Source organism: Neurospora hispaniola, assembly GCF_033458365.1.
Source record: "Neurospora hispaniola strain FGSC 10403 chromosome Unknown B0T23scaffold_3, whole genome shotgun sequence".
In the NCBI taxonomy this organism is placed as follows: domain Eukaryota; kingdom Fungi; phylum Ascomycota; class Sordariomycetes; order Sordariales; family Sordariaceae; genus Neurospora; species Neurospora hispaniola.
The window spans coordinates 4984492-5002918 of record NW_026944408.1 but is presented as its reverse complement, the minus strand read 5'-3'; the positions used below and the strand labels follow the sequence as shown (position 1 = coordinate 5002918).

The 18427-nt window shown below is 50.8% G+C and overlaps 7 protein-coding genes across 7 annotated transcripts; 2 read left to right on the top strand and 5 right to left on the bottom strand.

Moving 5' to 3' along the window:
- Positions 1–444: 444 nt before the first annotated feature.
- B0T23DRAFT_441145 (uncharacterized protein) lies at positions 445–1350 on the bottom strand (the record flags this gene model as incomplete). Its single annotated transcript, XM_062840756.1, has 2 exons — positions 1000–1350; positions 445–798 (listed from the first exon to the last, which is right to left on the bottom strand). The coding sequence occupies exons 1-2, from the start codon at positions 1276–1278 to the stop codon at positions 445–447; spliced, it is 633 nt and encodes a 210-aa protein (XP_062694792.1). The 5' UTR covers positions 1279–1350.
- A 652-nt stretch (positions 1351–2002) lies between these two features.
- B0T23DRAFT_441141 (uncharacterized protein) lies at positions 2003–4400 on the bottom strand (the record flags this gene model as incomplete). The annotated part of the gene is made up of 4 exons (XM_062840755.1): positions 2003–2406; positions 2611–3359; positions 4240–4284; positions 4339–4400. 4 exons carry the CDS (start codon positions 4398–4400, stop codon positions 2003–2005), a joined length of 1260 nt encoding a protein of 419 aa, XP_062694791.1.
- A 479-nt stretch (positions 4401–4879) lies between these two features.
- Positions 4880–5782, top strand: B0T23DRAFT_428257 (uncharacterized protein; the record flags this gene model as incomplete). The annotated part of the gene is made up of 3 exons (XM_062840123.1): positions 4880–4936; positions 5039–5127; positions 5215–5782. The coding sequence occupies 3 exons, from the start codon at positions 4880–4882 to the stop codon at positions 5780–5782; spliced, it is 714 nt and encodes a 237-aa protein (XP_062694790.1).
- A 244-nt stretch (positions 5783–6026) lies between these two features.
- On the top strand, positions 6027–8204 carry B0T23DRAFT_441136 (uncharacterized protein; the record flags this gene model as incomplete). Its single annotated transcript, XM_062840754.1, has 2 exons — positions 6027–6757; positions 6871–8204. Exons 1-2 carry the CDS (start codon positions 6067–6069, stop codon positions 8202–8204), a joined length of 2025 nt encoding a protein of 674 aa, XP_062694789.1. The 5' UTR covers positions 6027–6066.
- Positions 8205–10305: 2101 nt separating this feature from the next.
- B0T23DRAFT_453156 (uncharacterized protein) lies at positions 10306–11029 on the bottom strand (the record flags this gene model as incomplete). Its single annotated transcript, XM_062841166.1, has 2 exons — positions 10831–11029; positions 10306–10553 (listed from the first exon to the last, which is right to left on the bottom strand). Exons 1-2 carry the CDS (start codon positions 10892–10894, stop codon positions 10306–10308), a joined length of 312 nt encoding a protein of 103 aa, XP_062694788.1. The 5' UTR covers positions 10895–11029.
- A 601-nt stretch (positions 11030–11630) lies between these two features.
- Positions 11631–13721, bottom strand: B0T23DRAFT_314709 (uncharacterized protein; the record flags this gene model as incomplete). Its single annotated transcript, XM_062834823.1, has 5 exons — positions 11631–12269; positions 12318–12594; positions 12667–12896; positions 13032–13335; positions 13405–13721. 5 exons carry the CDS (start codon positions 13719–13721, stop codon positions 11631–11633), a joined length of 1767 nt encoding a protein of 588 aa, XP_062694787.1.
- Positions 13722–14211: 490 nt separating this feature from the next.
- Positions 14212–14945, bottom strand: B0T23DRAFT_412150 (uncharacterized protein; the record flags this gene model as incomplete). Its single annotated transcript, XM_062839472.1, has 4 exons — positions 14212–14392; positions 14428–14664; positions 14706–14790; positions 14894–14945. The coding sequence occupies 4 exons, from the start codon at positions 14943–14945 to the stop codon at positions 14332–14334; spliced, it is 435 nt and encodes a 144-aa protein (XP_062694786.1). The 3' UTR covers positions 14212–14331.
- Positions 14946–18427: the final 3482 nt, after the last annotated feature.

The window sequence follows — 18427 nt, the reverse complement described above, 5'->3', positions numbered from 1 at the left end:
ACACTGTTTCGTCTTGCACAATCCAGTCCAACAACATATATAAGTAGCTAATCTGAACAGCACAAGTACATACGACCATACCCACTGGAAAACTCGGGATCCCGTCCGCTCTCCCATAGATAAGCCAGTGAGGGCCAGACTAGTAGTTGGGTCGGTGACGACCAGCGAATCCCTGGTGTTGTATGTTTTTTTTTTCTCCTAGTTTTCTTTTCATCTATTGTACAATCACTTCCACCTTACCTATTCTCTTGCGTCTCGCATTCTCCATCCGAGCTGTCCTCTTCCTCCGCCCGTGTGTCCTGCGAAGTAGGTAGCGATGTACTTGGCTATAGCTAGAGGTATCAAGCCAATCGCCCTCTCTGCGTCAGGCTGGAGCTCCTCCTCATCTAAATGGTGGCCCGCTTCTTGCAATATGGCCACTAACACCCACATTCTCTTGTCGATTTAGTCCTTCAGGACTTCCTCGGGCTTCCTCCTATTTCTGTGATCCCAGGCTTTTTTTTTCAAAATGGCTGAGACGTAGAGGAAGTAAAGATAGCGAGCTCTCGGGCGGTGGTCGAAAGTTGGACGGAAGTGTAGCGGCTTGCCGTCGCCCGGCCGAGGTTGACCCGCGTCGTGCGCTGTGATGAGCGCCTTCTTGAAGTGTGTTGCTCTGTGCGCTTCTTGCCCTCTTGTCCGCACCGGCCTTAGGTTGTCAGCGTTGATGCCGATATAGCTGGTGTTGAACAAGGCCATGAAGCATCGACGAATCGGTCCGGCCTTTTCGATCCGCTTCTCCTGCTGCTTGTAGAGATGGATCTTTTTCTCATATTACCTCTTGCATTTTGGCCTTGAGAATTGTCGCCGCTTCTTCAGTTCGCCACCATGACAACATACCTATTCTCTTTGGGCTGCAACGCCACTATCGCGTAGTGGCGGGAGTCTCGGATTGGGCAGCGTTGAACTTCGCATCCAATACATCCATTCACCGCCGAGTTCCAATAATGTTGATTGAAGGACGTCGAGAGAAGCGCATCCCGCGGGAAAGTAGTGATCCTTGGGATCCTGGTAGTAGGAGAGGACATCCCCATTTGGACGGAACCGATAGCGGTTGTACTTTGGATTTCCTTTGCCGCTCTTGGACAGGTAACCGGACTTTGCGACCTCCTCCACGTTCTCGTATGCCTTCGTCATTTCGTTTTGCTTATTCTCCGCATTATCCTCTTCTGACATGGAACGTGTAAGGGGTCGCTTTCTGGATGCCTGCGCAGGGCTTTCCGGCTTCGAGTTTGGCGACATTGTTGTCCGTATCGAGAATGAGTGGTAGAGGTGGATGTGGTTCTCGCCGAAGTCAATAGTCGGGATTCAGAGTGTGTAGAAACAAGGCATAAAAAATAGGGGAAGGGGTGTTGAACCATACGGAAGGGAGTGATCACGGTGAACGACATTGTGGTGGTGAAAGTCTTGATTGATTGAAGAGAAGGAAAGAAAAGGTGAGAAGGAGGATGAAATCCGACTTCTATACAGGATAGCCATATGTGGATCGTATCCAATTTTGCCAAGAGAATGCCAAGAATTGGTGATGGCTTCAACAAGGGGGAAATGGGTACTCTAAGGGAGGAGAAGAGAAAGTGTACTGTTGAAGATGGGAGGGGGACAAGATATACTCAATAGGACTTCGCATGGAGTCAGAGGAAGTTCAAGTGCTGACGAGCAGATGGATGGTAGCTGCTTCATTCCGGGAATATACCTTACCTACCTTATGCTGGTAATGCTAAATTTGGTAAAGGAAGGAGTATATGGGAGGTTGAGCCAGTACGAAATGAACATGAGGTAGGTACCTTCTAGGTGGTTGGGAAGGAAGAGGGTAAGAGGAAAGAGTACCTAGAGGTACCTACCTCTACTCGACTTAACTAATACGGTCCCTCTTGCCAGTCAAGACCGACAAGTCGGTCCTGTCTCTGAGTCTAACCTGTAACCACATGTAGTTCATCCTCCAACATTTCTCATCAGATCATCCTCTTTACAAGCAGAAGTCCCAAGAACTGTCGTCATCATCGCTCCCCTCTTCCTCCTCCTCGTCATCATCATCACCATCATCTACTCTTTCTTCTCCCCCCATCACCTTCTCCATCACCTTCCCCATCATCTTCTCCACCATCTCGTCATTACTAAATTCCCAGTAGGGTAAACGACGACTGTTCCAATCGAATTCGTCTTCTTCATCTCTCAGCTCTTCCTCTCCTACTTCTTCCGCCGCTTCTTCTTCCAATCTTGTTTGCCGGATCTCAATCGCTCTCGCAAGCGCCAGCAAAGCAATCTCTACCATTTCTTGGGTTTTTTCAATGTCGATACCCAGCGTGAGCCACGATGGGGTGTTCATGTTGAACTTGAAATCCTCCTTGCCGGGGGTGAGGAGTTCTCTTCCTAATAAAGCCACAAACAGTGCCTGATGTAGGTACAAGAACCGTAATTCCCTAGTCCAAAGGGTCTTTGGCATAAATTTGTGGAGGATTCCTATTATTCCAAGTTCTGCCCGGCCACTACTTTGACACCGCCGCCACCCCGCCCTGAGCACAGAAAGTATAAAAGCAAAAAAGAGCAACCGCGAGCTTGGACGATGATTCGCACCCGGCCGGAAGTGCAATTGCTTCCCGTCCAGTTCTCGGACTGTCATCCATGTCCTTTGATCGTTAGGCTGGGACCGATTCGGTGTAAAAGGCGCATCCAGAAAATGTTCGGCCTGTTCGTCGATGACTATCCACTTGTATTCTTTTGGCTCATTCTCTTTCCATTTCGTCAGCGCCTCGGGGCTGTCATACGCTTCGTCTTGGATATTTGGCACAATCGCCAGGGCCCCGTGGTCGAGAGCTTGCGCGACTGGGCGGGGGAGGAGAAGGCCGTTGTCAGGGGAGAAGGGGTTTGGCGGGGTGCTGCCCTGGAATAGCGCGGATAGCGTTTCGTGGCCTAGCTTGCGTGGTACAATATGTACCGCAACCATGTAGCAAGATTGTTGATAGGTGCCGGTGGCGGGATCGAAGATGAGGTTGACGTCTTTGCTTCTTCCGGCGTCGTATGCGGCGAGAAGGGACTGTCTGAACTTGACACGTTCTGCTCGGGTCATTTGTTGGCCTTTTCCCTGGTTTTCTGTGGTAACATGAACCCCGAGGTAACTTGTCGCCAGGGATACAAATTCCCTCGAAACCACGCCCCCGCACGCGATCCTGTCGGCTTGCATGTGGTAAAGCTGCTTCTCGAGGCTAGCGGCCCTCATTCTCCCCGTAATGGCCTCGGTCCACCGTATCCGGTCGGCCTCGTCCGGATCATCGTCGATGATGGCATGATCGGCTTTCTTGCTGGTGTTGGTTGGGATGAGGTGTCTGACAGTGTGCTAGGTCGTATGGTCTGACCCTGGTTTGGGTATTAGCTTGGTTCGTCTGTCAAAGGAGGTGTGTAGTACTGTAGTACATACTGATTCTCGCGTCGAGAATAGCCTGAAGGAATGCTAAAAGATGTTGCTAGCGTTTCCGGCCGTTATATACCTGCTCCCTAGATGTAGGGTACCTCTATGAGTGTGGACTGCAATAGCGGATGGTATCAAGAGAAGAAAAACGAGGAGGGGGATAAGGTAGCTTTAAATAAGAGCGAATGGAAGATGGTTGAGTCATGTGTGTTTTCTGTTGCGTGGCCCAGACGCATCTTCCTGCATTTTCTGGATTGTGGTACCTCTCATGCAGACTTTAAGAATATTAAATCATACTCGGAGGCCGAAGGACTACGGACGGAGGTTCGTACGTAGGTAGAGTATGGATGGTCGTTTGTCGCGCTAATGCGTGGAGATGGAATCTGATCAGCAAGACTGTTTTAATTCCGGTGTGCAAGATAATGGGATAGATAATGTCCCGGGTAATGGGTGGATTGGATCTTTATGTGTTGATTTTTGCAATATGTCAAGGCAAGAAATGGCGACATGGCTCTTTCCCGTTGCCGTCTCCATGTTCCGGGTGCATAGAATAAGACAGATGTGTCCTTATCATCGAGGTACAGGTAACATCACACCACCATCCGCCCGCACCGGAAGTCACTACTGAGACGAAGAACTTCAACACCATTATGGTAGGGCATTCCGTGGATCACGAAGTTTGTATGTTTTTGTTCCTGGTTTTTTTTTATCTATCTGGCAATCATTTTGTCGGCTTCTTGTCGCTTGCATTCACACACCTTTTTGCGTTCTGCTCACGGTTGCCATAGAAAACATACCTAATCACTTGGTGATGCCGGGGCAAGCCGGCAATTGTGGTCGAGCTGTTTCATGGTAGTAAGTAGCTATTACAGTAAACATCTACAAACCGAGCCTACAGTCCTTGTTGTTGTTGTTGTTGTTGTTGTTGTTGTTGGTGTTGTTGTTGTTGTAAACCCATAGGAGTCAAGTATAGAAGAGCATGTTTCCTGGCATTGTGATAACGGTCGACCATACATAAATTCTTGATTCGGTACATTATTCGTTGTCTGACTGGAACATTAACTCGTGCCAATTATCACGCCCATATATACCTACCAAAGTTCTCAAAATCTTTTGTTCTCTCCGAGTGTGGCTCGGATTTCACGGCGCAACCAAGCGAATAAAAGGTCAAAGGGTTGACAGTGAAACTACCTCTACCTACTAAGAACGGGGAGCCCCGGTTCAGGGTACCTACCCGTCGACCTTCGTGACGGTCACTATCATGATATCTAGGACGTCATCTATCATCATGTCAACTAGGTACTTAGGTACATGTATCCTACCTACGCTTGGATTGAGGTACTTGCCGAGATGTTGAGGTCTGAATGAATCAGCTGTTCATTCGTGTTCCTGTGGACAATGTCAACCTGTGTTCTATTCCTCACGCCAACCACCATCATGAACAGTGATGCTGTTCAGGCAAGCAATAACACCCGTCGCCGTGACGACCATCATGTACCACCGAAGAGCACTATGAATCTCAAGCGACCGTTGACTTCTCGATGAAGACCTTGTCGTACATACGGGTAGAAGGACCCGGACTGTTTCGAGTTTTAGTTCGCTCCCACTTGCATCCTCACAACAACACACCTAATACTCCACATCAACATAGTCGCACCCGCACCTGAAACTCCATCATCCTCGCAGTAAGTCCGGGCACGTGTAGACAACATCAAAAGTCTCACCACGGCGCAACCTACGAAGAACAATCACTAATAACTCCCTTCTTCCAGCAACTTGCTATTCAGCAGTCAGCTCCGTGAAGGTGAAAAATCTCGAGGCGAGAACAAGATGTGCAACCGCCTCAAAACCCTGCACTCAGTCTGTGGGCACATAGTAGCCCAACCCATCAACGCCTGTGATACCGATGTCGCCGCAACTGGCCATGTCAATGTCAACGTCTCAGAGAATAGCAATTCTTCCATCAAGAGTCCTCCTCCTCCTACAACACCTCCCTGGCGTCCCAGTTCCTTTGTCCGCTACTTCCTCTCCGACTCCGAAATCCAGCGCCTCAGGGCCCCAGTGGAAGAGAAGCGACGCAATGCCCGTGCACCAGTAAAACGGCAACGACAACAATCTGCAGCTACAACTGCTGCTGCACATCGTGAGTCTCCCGCATCAGCATCAAAGGCCGCCCAGGAGCACAAAGGCAACCGAGAAGCGATTTCACCTCCTTCCGGAGTCATCAAGACCCTGCTGCACCGACAACAAATCCAAATCGTCTCCTCTAGGGAAAACGACAACGTCCACGATTTGATCGACATCTATGTTTACGGCCCCGCTTCGTCCAAGGCAACATAAAGACAAAATGCCGCCATGGCAAGGAATACATGATCGTTGTACAAATTCAGTACGGGCTCTGCCCTCCTTGTCGGGAACATTACGAGAAGTATGCAGCATCCCTTGGGGCCGAGATGGTGGAAGCGACGAGATCCGTCAGCGTGGTTCGGCAGTACTAGAGGTACAAGAACCTGCGAGGCTGGGTGGAGGCGGTAGAGGCTGGTCAAGTGCCGGCCGAGTACGTTTTCTTTGGCGTTGTTGATGTTGATGATGATGTGGCAACAAAGGTTGGAGAGGGTGATGAAATGGACGACTTCATGTTGGACCGGGGAGAGTTGGGCATGATATACCGTGCTTTGGGCTGGAAGGGGCCTACTAAGGATAGGATTATTGGAAAGGATGGCGTGGTTGAAGAAGATGAGATTGCGAGACAGCTGGACGAGGTGCAGAGGATTAGGAGAAGGACTATGGAGTGGGCGGCGAACGGGGATGAGAGGAGAAAGGAGCGGAAGTTGAGAGAGATGAAGAAGATGGAGGAGAAGAAGGAAGAAGTGGAGGCCAGGGAGGAGAGAAAGCTTCGGCGGGTGGAGAAGAGGCGGAAGAGAAGAAGAGAAGCGGAGAAGGAGTTGAGGAGAGCGAATCGTCAAATCGAGAAAGACAAAAAGGAAATGAGGCAGAAAAGACGGGATATAACGAAGCGCAGGAAGAAAGCGATGGAGGAAGCGGACCCGACAGAGTACGAGATCGAGGAAGACAGTGACAACGAGAGTGCCGAGGAGGACAGTGACAACGAGATCGCCGAAAAGGATGCAAACAAGAAGATCAACAAGAAGGATGACAAGAAAAACGCCAAGGCACAGAGAATTGAGATGATCCAGAAACTCGAGAAAGTCGAGGAAGAGAAAGCAAAACCTAGCCTGGAGGTATCATACAACCAAGTACCTGGGAGTGCAAAGGATCAGCGCACAAGAAAGCCGGAAACCACCAGACCGCTGGGTACCTTATATATATGCCCCCGCCGAAGCACGACCGCACAACGGGCGAGATACACATCCACAGCAACAAAGACACGCCTCTCAGCATCTTTCCTTCGCCAAATGAAAAACCAGTGGAGGGGTGCTCGCCACTGCCTTGTGCTTCGCCACAATCCAGCAGCGGAGTAACTCGAGGTAGCGAACCCAAGAAAAAGCAAAGACGTGTCTCGTGGGCGTCCCCTGTCCTGACTCGGGTCAAGATAATCGAGGCCAGAGAAGTCCCGGAGCCAAAGGAAGGCCAAAGCAAAAGCGAGTACAGGCCTCCCTTTGTTTCGGAGGACGGCGGCCGTGAGAGGTCCGTAACCGAAACCCCTTCCCAAAGAAGACGCTCAAATCCACCTTCGCTTACGGTTGAGCCCCCTTTGAGTCCTCGGAGTCCGGTTCTTTCCGAGAAAGAGCCGTGGATTCCATCTTCACTGACGGTCGAACCACCTTTAAGTCCTCGGAGCCCTTCCTTTATTCAAAACAAACCCGCGAGTCCATCCTCTCTCGTCGTTGAACCACCTTCAAGTCCTCGAAGCCTTTCCCCTCTCCAAGAAGGATGCTCAAGTCAACCCTCACTTACTGTCGAGCCTCCGTCAAGTCCTCCGAATCCACTCCCTCATCGGAAAGACAAAGAGCCCTCGAGATACTCCTCAGTAACTGTTGAGCCACCTTCGAGTCCTCGAAGCCCTCTTCTTCAGGTATGGAAGTCCTTTTCGCCATTCCTAGCCTCTCCGGCCCCAAAACATAGCCTGGATCAACATGGAACGCAGACCCGCGCAGAAGAAGTCCTTTCGGCGTCGCTGAAACGACATGGAGCAATCAAAGTCAGGAACACACCATCTGGCAGAATCTGCATACCAAATGGAAGGAAGGACCATCAAACGTTCAATAGCCAGCAGAGGCCATCGGCAGCACGCAATCACAAGTCGCAGCCGACTTTCGGGGCCAAGACCAATTCGCCCAGATTAGCTCAGCCCATACCTATCCGACCACAAACCGTCGTATCCTTCAAGGAGCGACTAGCCTTCTTTGAGAGCCAACTAGCCCCGCGAGGTTCCTCGTCAACAGCTTCCTTCCACACAGCAAGGACGCACCAGCCCAAGTCTGGAAGTGGCGGTATCCCGTCAGATACGTCATCGACCCCGTCGTCGTCGTCGTCGTCGTCGTCGTTCTTTACTGCTAGAACCCATCAGAGCGACAGCGACACGAGCCCAGAGGGAGGTGCTTCAACAGTCTCGTCTTCTTTGAGCAGCACAAAGGCGCAATACTTGCGGAGTGCCTACTCGGAACGATGGGACGAATTCCTCGCGCACAGTTCGTTGGGTCTGCCGTCGAAGTACACGGGGCCGGGAATCAGGTATCGCTTTTGTGGATGTTCGAGCTGTGTATGGGCGAAGACGAGCGAGTGGAAGAGGGGTGAGTAGGTGTTATCCACCTTGCAAAGGGTTAGGTCGGTTGTTACCTCTAGTCTAGGATGATGGAAGTGAAGAAAAAGTTTGGTGCCGGATTGGTGGTGCCTGTGCCTGGAAACTGGATGAACGCTGGGGCACGTTAAGGAAGGGACGATGCGCCGTAGGTACTGATCCCTTCGTTCTACTTCTGCCCTTCTCTCACCTAATCTTCCCCCCCTCCGCCACGCACAATCTGCCCGAGCAATAGCATCTTCCATCCTGACCATCAACAGTGAAAAGCCATTGTTCTCTAGGTAGGTATCTACCCTATGTCCAATCCCAACGACTCAACCGCTGACGCAGTCGACTTTACCGCCGTCAATGTTGACGGAAGGCCAACGTCTGGACTGATAAGCGGCACGCCGGTTGTTGTTCTGGCTTCTCTCTGTCACTGCCGGGCATGAGGCCAACGTGTGGATTGGTCTGCGACTCTTTGTCGCGTGAGCTGAACGCCTTTCGTAAACGATCGAACATCTTGCGGGGTTTGATATGATGATGTCGAGTTGGGGCTTTGATGTGTTAGCAGTAGTAGTGTTGCCGTTTGGTGATGTTGATGAGCGATGGGTTCATCGACAGGACTTCTCTTGTGTTGTGGTGGTGGTGATGATGATGCAGAGAGAGGATTTGAGAAGCTTGCACACCTACAAAAACGACGGGATATACTATATTTTAAGATTCTACTATAGTCGCTGATGTGCCTGATAGTCGTCGCCCGTGGTGACTGGTGTTGCTGTGTGCCTAAAGGCGTGAACACCCGTGAATATGAGCATTGCTGTCTATGATCCGTACACCTATTGAGGGCCTGGGATGTCGATCACACCAACTGATGATGAAAGGTGCACCCTCCCCTCCCCTTCAATTGGTAAAAATTTGAGCCGCCTTGATTTCGATTTTGCTGCTGCTGCGCTTGGCGGTGGGCAAGCTTGAACTTGCCCGGCGACCCGGCGTTTGGGGAAGCTGGGAATGATACCTCCCCTACGATAGAGTTTAGTTGTCCTTGATGAGACGGATGTAATGTGAGATAAACTCGGAATTACTTCTAGGTACCTCTAGGGACGATCGCATGTAATGTTTGGTTCAGTTAGATAGGTAGAGGTAGTTTGAAAACAAGCCCCATATAGACAAGTTGGCTTTTTCCTTTCCCTTTTTCCTTCCCATTTCCTATCCCCTTATCCTCTCCCATTTCCTATTTCTTTTCTTATTTCTTTTCCTTTCCCATTCCCATAGAATTGCAGCTTCAACCCTCACGATCCCATACTTCTACTAATACATTGAAACCAAGCGAGTCGGCACTCAAACATCAAAATGCTCACCAATATCCCACCCCATCCTCTCCCCCCTTCTCTGCTCCTGCAAACTCGGCTGCCGATGCTCATACCTTCCATGCGACTGCATCCCCATTCCCACTCCTTCAACAATACCAGAAGAAGAATCTGCAGACCCAGATGATCCCACCGATCCAACACTACCCCTGTGCAAACCACCAAGCTGAGGTTCAGTCCCGCTGTAGCATGGTTGGGTACCAGGGCCGTAGCCCATATCGCGTGCATGTTGGTTTGCTGCTCGACGGTCTTTTTGTTCGGTCGTATCATGTTTTTGATGGTTGGGGGATTGGTCAGTTACTGTCCTTTTTCTTCTTCTTCTTCATCTGGCCGATTGTTGTTTTGAAAGAAGAACAAAAAAAAAAATCAATACGTAGGTGTAGACATCAGCGAATCGTTCGCCCAAAGGGAGCTCAAAAGGAATGAAAAGAAAATGGAAGAAAGAAGAAGAAGAAGAAGAAGACGAAGGGAAAGAAGGAAGTAATCCAAAACACATAAAGCGTATACGGCATCATTTTATTTTATTTTTTTTTTCTTCCTGGGGGATGAGCATCATCCCCATCCCCATCTCCTCCGCTCCCCTCCCTTCTCCCTTTTTCTTTTTTCTCCCGTTCTTCCAATCCCCCTCCCCCTCCCCTTCACTCTAAACCCAAAATCCGAAACAACTTCACCCGCTACGAAAGAGAAAGTCATCGCCCGCCAAGGATCATGTATCGCTCGCTCGCTCAAAGCATAACCATTGCAATTGATGCTCAAAGACCTGCACCTGTAGCTGTAGGGGCTTTCATACCAGAAGTATTTATCCCCGCCCCCGTCGACCCCACGCTCCTCTGGCCCGATCCCGGCTGCGGCATTTCCCCGACGACGTGGTGGTGCTGCTGATCGAAGCCGCCGCCGCCGCTGCCTGTCAGAGAAGGATGGCGGTCGGTGAGGTTGGGGTTGATGTTGAGTGCGTGGGATTGGGATTGTGAAGAGGAGGAGGATTTGTTGGGGACTTGGGCTATTGCGTCCATTTTTTGTGTGTTAGTTTTTGCTTTTTTGTTTAGATTGGTTTGAGGTTTTGGTTTGGGTTGTTCGGACTATGTGTTGGTATGGGGGGTTTGGGGAATGGGGATCTGGAAAATTAGAAGATGGTGGATGGATATTGAAAGTGATGTGGGCGTGATGGGAAATAGTGATCACGGAGAAGAGGGGAAGGTCAGGAGGGGGAGGGCACGGATAGGAGGAGGGGGAGAGGGGCAAAGAGGAAAGGAGAGGAGAGAAAAAGAAAAACGTACGCTCATCCTTGGGGTTAGTAGCCTTGTCCATACCCTTGTCGAGAGCTCTCTTCACGGAGTTCATTTTCGGTCGTAGGTCTGGATGATGTTTTGTTGCTGTGGTTGTTTATCTTGACAAAGCAAGTTATGTCGTAGGTTGACGCCGCGAATGGAGGGAGGTCTTGTTAATGTTGGGTGATTCGGTATGCAAGATTTATCCAATACTACCGAACCATCCAGAAAGGATCGAAGAAATATATATGCAGGAACCATTAAGTCGATCCTACGTTGAAAAGCAGGAACATGCCATCGGGCATCGGCTATGAAGAAACAGTGATATCATCGTCATCGGCACTTGGCGCAAGTGCCGTGATCGTGGATCCACCCAGGCTTGGCCCAAACACAACCCACGAGCTGCCAATGACAGCCACTAATAACACAAGATGCGCAAGTCCCGATTCGCATGATGAGAATAATGCCCATCTTGGCTTGAATCTTATCGTCGTCTTGGCCTACCGACGCCCAGATGTCGACCGCTTTGAGTCATGATGTATGTTGTGGGCAAGCTCAGACAATAAATCTCTTGACGTGCTTTGCTAACGCCACGACAAGGCAGTGCAAGATGATTTGCAGTTCATCGTGAACACCACCAACTCCGTTTGTTTGAATGAATATTGGCTGACTTTATCGTGTCTATCAACGTATCAACCGTAAACAACCCTATCGCCATCATTGCAATAGAAAATCATCATATCATTACATTCGTGACATACCAGTTTGTTGTTCATGTCATGCCCATCAAGCCATCCCCCCTGAAACAATCATAGCCTCTCCCCCCATCTTTCCAAAAATTGCTCCCTCCTTTCGTCAGTATTGGAAGCCTTGACAGCCCCATCAATATCTGCCTTCCACTCTTCTATCTTTTCCAGCTCCTGTCGTATAACCTCCACACTCCCCTCCAACTCCTCATCGACCAACCTCACCGCTCCCCACGGACTGTCCGCCAACACCGAGTCCCTCAGCATAGCAAGTGCAGCCTTCGCATCACCTATGTGCTTCGTTACCGCGTCTTCAAAGCTTGATTGCGCATTGGACAAGAGTTCGTCGCGCTTTTGTTGGCGGTCTGTTAGGGTGGAGTCGAGAGCTGATTGAAGAGCGGAAAGGTGGGATTGGAGTGATGGATCTGCTGGAGGAATGGAGATGCCGAGGGGTTGGAGGATGGATTTAAGTTCCGGGGATAGTGAGTCAGCAGGGAGTTGGCGGGGAAACGAGGAGTGTCGGCGGTGATGGGATGCTGATGTTGAGTCCGGCGACTCTTTGGGGAGGAGGCCATTGGTGTTAAGTTCTGGTCGTGCGAGTTTGGCAAACTCGGCGACGGCTTGTTGATGAGACAGATACTCTTGGAGACACGCGCGGATGGTGGTGATGCGGTCGAGCAGGTAATCGAGGCATTCGTCGATCTGGACATGTTAGCTTGACTTGACAAGAGGTAAGTACGGATAACCCACGTAATGCGCTGCTTGTGTCGACTGCTCAAGTCTGCGACCGTTCTTGGCTGCTAGATCATCAAGAGCAGGTCGCAAGAACTGGTGCTCGATTGACATCTGACCGACTGGAAGGATCTCGGTGTAGAGTTCCTCCAACTCTCGCTGGACAGCAGCGACATCCTCCACCGTGACGGTACTACCATCATGCCCAGCCCCCGACTCTACCGCGGCATGAAGGGTCTCGAGGTAGATTCTATCCAACCTCGTTCTGATCCCTTCCACGTGGAACTTGATCATTCTATCTCGCAGCAGATTAGCTTCCCTGCTGTGCCAGACCCTGATGTATCACGTCAAGGACAAGTGTACTCACCTGGCGCAAATGTCACGCAAACTCTTGACCATGTCTTCCTCCGCCTTGCTGACGTCCTCGCCAGAACAAGACCTACTCAACTGGTCCCCTAATTTCTGGAGACTTGACAAGACATGGTCATCCGAGTGAAACATGCCATCGATCAGCGTTTCGACGTCGGCTTTCCGGTCTTCATTCTGGGCCTCCAGTTCATCAACCTTGTCGCTTAGGAACAGGGCTAGTTCCACCACCTGTTACTCAGTTAGTCGGTGATTGGCGGAGTCAACCCGATGGACGGAAGATAGTTAAAAGTAGTTAGGACCCTGAAGATCTCGGATGGATCGAAATGTGTTTGTGGTGACATCACGATAAAAAGAAAAACTCACCGACTGGACCAAGTCCCTCTGTCGCTCCTCCAGCCCCTTGAGCTGCTGAACCTCCAAGGCGGCCCTGGCTTGGGTATCCCTCTTGTGCTCGGCAACGAGCCGGTCGAGGTGGTCCTGTTGCTCGCGCAGGGCCTCGGTCTGGCGGGTGATGAGACTAGTTGATCGCATGAGTTCCTGGGTGGCCGCTCTGATCTGGTGATCGCCGAGGGGAGGGATTTTGGACGGATCGCTGAGTTTCAGACCAGACTGGGCAAGGGTGGCTTCCAAGTGTGGCAGGAGCCCGGCCCGTTCGAGGGCGGCGTACCTGGATGTCGGTGTTAGTGGTGTTGGATACAGTATCTGGGACTGTGGCGTCCAGGATAAGGCGCCTTACTGGTCCATCTCGTCGACAGAGAGCAACGTGTCTGAGCTGATATGGGTGGTAACCCAGTCGACGAGGGCGTTCCCCGTGAGGCCGCGACTGAAGGTGGCTTGACTGTGGTCATGGTCATCGGTGTCATCCAGATCATGGTCCATCATGTCATTGTGGTGCCGAACAAGAGCGTCCTCGTAGGCAGCTCTCACCGCCTGGGCGCCATCAAAGGCAGGGTCGTAGGCGCGCAGGAGACGGATGAGAGACTCAGGGTCCGAAACCACGTCGTCCACGATGGCCGGGAACGAGGTTGTTGGTGATTGCTGTTGTGAGGCCATGATCTTGATGGGGAAGGATGGAGTCTCGGAGTGTATGGTGTAGACGAAGGGGGCTTGGACGATAGTCAGGGAAGCCTGGTGTTGTATACAATGTAAAAGGCTGATCGGCATCAAGGGTCTGTCTGAATCGTGGTGTGGAAGTGAGTGGTGATGGAAGGTGAATCTGATCGTGGAGGTGTGACAGGAGGCCCGATCATCGGCTTGCTAACAAAAAAAAAAAAAAAAAAACTGTCATGGAATGTCAAGTGTTTTCCATGTCTGTCTTGGAATGGTCGAGATGATATTGACCTTGACACGAGACATCGATGGGTGATTGTTCGATCATGAAAGCGGTTCCTGCATTTGGGGGAATAAAGTTGACTTGCTCCAAAAAGAGAAGCTCAGTCCAGGAACAGCCTCCATCTTTTGTCCCGCTTCTGAGCGGATCTCTTCCCCGCTTTACGTACAAGGTACGGGCTACACAAAATGCTAGGAAAATCCGCGAGCAACTCTCTCATTGTGATATTTTCCTGTAGGCATTCGTTCATACTCCACCACAAAGGTCGGGGAAAACCCCACCATGACCCCACCACAGCCCGTCGAAGCCCCATTAAGATCACCTCACCCCAAGTCAGTGGATGTCCTCGACTTGCACGCGAGTCATGATGCCCGTCATTTTGCGATTTGATGATCTGAGAATCGGTTTGGATATGCCGGGCATTGCAACCCCAAACGTCCCGTCTCCTGAAAAGGAAAGGCCGCGGCGCCGTTTCGGCGGAGATGGAGAGACAGTGAACGGCTGACGGCGGTAGACAGCGGCATATGGGAATCATGTTGTCGGAGGACGGCAGTTGGAGGCCGGTATTGGATTTTGGAAGAATTCAATTTGGCAGTGGCAGTGAGTGACAGGCGCCAGACATCCTGCAGCGAGTTTGGTGTGCATATTTCTAGGTAGGTAGACGCTCTCTCACTTGGTTGACAGCTGGACGATGACCTTGTTTCAACAGGACAGTTGAACGGGTGACGGGTGGCTGGTTCTCACCATTTGCTCTCTTAACTGTACCGACATGTGTACCTCTAGGTACCTTACCTTTGTGTGTGCAAGTTCTTTGTACTCCCCCAATCCTCTTTCCTCTTTCCCTTCCCCTTCCCCATCCCCGGCCCTTGCTACTTCCCCAAATGTGGATGCTTACTCCACACGGGGAAGGAGAGACGACGTGCCGGGGGGGGGGGGGAGTCCGGCATTGTGGCTTTCTTTTACGCCCGTAGACCAACGTAGACCATCTGAGAAAATACGCCAAATGATTCCGACCTCCCCCTCTTCAGTTCTCTCTTTCCCCGGGACCCTCCTTCCATGACGGCGGGTTCGCTTCGACCTAGAACTGTTGACCTCGCTGTCTTCTTGTTTTCTGATTGACGATCCCTACCTAATTTTTTTATTCCAAAGTCGCTGTTCTGTCCTCGGATGCGCCTCAAAAAACAAGGGCCAAGAAGACCCTGTCAACCGCTCGAGCCATCATCTCAACTATACACCAAAGTAAGAACATCCATCCATCCTGTTCACTTACCTAGGGTAGTCGAGCAATGTCTCGAAACCTAACTGTTCGTTGGCAATGCGAACCAGGGACGATGAAGAACGAAGGAGTGCACAACATGGCGCTTACGCAGCAGCACTCTCGCAGCACTCTCGCAGCACATCTGACGCATGAACCGGGGTTTTCGCGAATTGAAACTTGCCTTCATTGGACATGTCCATGTCTGCAAAACCTCAACTCGGCCGTGAAGATAACTCTTGCGACGAATTCGGTCTAGCTCGTTTGTTTACCTAGATACCTTCTGCCCTTCTCAGCGGCGTATTTTCATCATGAGTTCGAGGCACCACGGCATAAACCGAGGTGCATACGCGGGGTGGACGAAAGGGATCTGATCTGTCTCATCTTCTCCTTGAAAACACCAACATGTCAAGTAGTTGTAGATAGTGCTTGCACTTGTCAAGACTTTTGGGGATTATCGCGATTAAAGTCGTCCGTTCGTTGCCACTCCCGCTAGGTTATCAACAAAAGAGAAAAAGGGAAAAGCCATCCTCCGTTTCGCCAGCTTCGTTGCCCTCACCAGCGTGGGTCAACTGGCGCGGCTTGATCCGCGGGCAACCGTTACTTTCGGCGTCCGGCCAGCGGGCACATGCATGTCATGTCTTTCCATTTGCCACAGGCAGGTTGATAGACGAAGTAGTACTGGAAGTCATGGGTCATCTATGCGTATTGTATGGAAATTATGCTTTCGTTCTGCTTGCCTGCTTGCTTGTCATTGAAATGTTTTACATTTCAAGCATGGTGACTGGCGGGTATAAGTAAGATGCACCCAATCATGCAATGCATCTTTGGGCCTGCATACATACATGATACATACCGACCGACTGCAGCAACGCGCCTATAGTATGTATGTAGTATGCAACCGGTAGATGATGACGGTAAGAGGTAGCTAATTGACCGATATTACCAAGGTACCTTTTCAGGCCCTCAATTTAACAGTTGCCTGATTTGGCTTGAGTGTGTGTTTCGCTTGGACCCTGAAGTTTTTGGTGATTACAGGTGACGCGGCGCCTCATACCCCCCTTTTTTTGATATGGAAATGGAGAGTTTTTTGATTTGAGGGTTCGAAACCTGTGTCGCCGGTTCACGGCCATGGCGCCGATGGTGGTGGCGGTGGCGCGGCCGCGGCTTCGTTTGACTGAGAGCGAGAGATGGGCTTGCCGGTTGCAACATACTGTTGGCTTTGAGAGAGTTCTCCATATATTACAACCCGTTACGAACGACGCCAGCTGAGCCGCAATCCCACATCCGCATCTACTACTAGGTACCGTGACATCTTCTTGGGTACGTAGTGGGAGTGACGAACACACAAAGTTTGACACTTTAGCCCCTCGCGGCTTTCGTCCAAGCAGAACTTCCGGTAACCCATCACGAGGATCACAAGGTTGACAAACCTCGGGTCTTTCATGAAAAACATCCCCCCTTGAAGAAGAATGTATGGACAAGAGAGTAACTACCTACCCCTTACCCCCCTTGAGTTACTCTTCCCCGTAGTCCTGCCGAGATACCTGATACCTAATCAAGTCGGACAATGTACAACTCGGACGACAATTTTAGGTTGTGTGTCCAACAATTTTCATGATTTCTTTCCACACAGAGAGATACACTGCTTTCGGACACTTTTGATCCCGATATCTTTTTGCCGTCCCCCAGAAACCCCGTTCCGGTTGGACCACGACAGGAACAATTGGAGACTGAAGAAAAAAAAAGCGGAGTGGTTGAGTAACTGACTGCGTTGTGCCGCGTCCCAAGACCTAGGCCTCGGGAATTTGTCCAGGCTCCTTGATGATATTCCCTGGTCGGTCATATAAGCGGCAACACGGAGAGATAAGTGGTGGAGAACTATGGTAGACGGAGCCGGGAAGAGGGACGGGGAAACGGGGAGGCGGAGAGAATGCTTGAAGGGACGGGGAAGAAGTGGATAACGGGCAATAAGACGGGCCTTTCCAACATGGTCTATGCTGGCTTGGGGATCCCGTCTGCTTCAGTTCTATTTCCGTACAATATATGAAGACCGTGGTACTGAAGTGGGTGGAGGAGTGGGAGGATTATGGAGACGCGGACGGCTTCCAGCTGCTGTCAAGTTTATAAGTTTCCTACCTATTCTCATCCCGTTGCTTGATTGCGAGACTCCGAAGACCGGATGGACCCCCACACAATTACATCTGAGAGCAAACAATGTATGCCCGATATTGGAAAGAAATCCGTGATGAACAACATCAGCTCCCGTTGAAGAAAATGGTGATGGGATTATGGAATTCCAAGTCAACGGGGAGAAGGTGATGACAATGCAAGGCACATGAACCGACCTGAGACCGACATCGAGAGACCAACTCGTTTCCCCATGTTAATGTTTGGAATCATGCCTGAGCTTGAGACAAGCAGGACGGCGATGATAGTAACCTGGCAGTCTGGATCTGGTCGAATGCATCGATCCCTGAATGAGGGGTCAGAGGCCTAAAGGGTACCTACAATTCGGGCAGTTCAGGCTACTGGTGTGAGCGGCAAGAGAAATGGACATGACCTAGGAAATGCAGAAGACTGTTTGGCGGATGACAGGGGCCTTCTTCCCCGCGTTAACAGATGAAAGGTGGAAACAGGGGCATCTCTGTTAGTGCATCCTATCCATGTGGATGTCTCCTTCCCGCTTTCTCTTCTCCACAGCCCAGAAATGATCGGCCGCCAGTCCAGGGCAGTGGTGGCTGCGGCGCTAAGCCCGATTGAGGAAGAGAAGGGAAGGGAGCGCCTCATGACGCCTCCAGTACGATCCAGGAACCGATCCAACGGCGGAAGGCACGGGAAGACTGAGTGGAAACTCAACTCGGATCAAACAGGAAGGGACAATGTTCAATCACTGAGTGCTGAGAGAAAATCTCATCAAACGCTTTGACCAAGAAAAAGAAAAGAAACTACGAACAACAAAAAAAGGCAAGTTCAATCATGGCGAGAACAAAATCCAATCCAATCCAATCCAATGGACGATAAGGACCGTTCAGCCAAGAAAACGCCGCGCATCCACGGATCTGACTTCAGTCCTCTCCCCTGGGCTGCCTGCCTCCCGCTCCCGGGCCGTTCCCAATGCCGTCCAAGAGATGACGGGACCCAAATGATGAATCGGGACAATATTTCCGACGA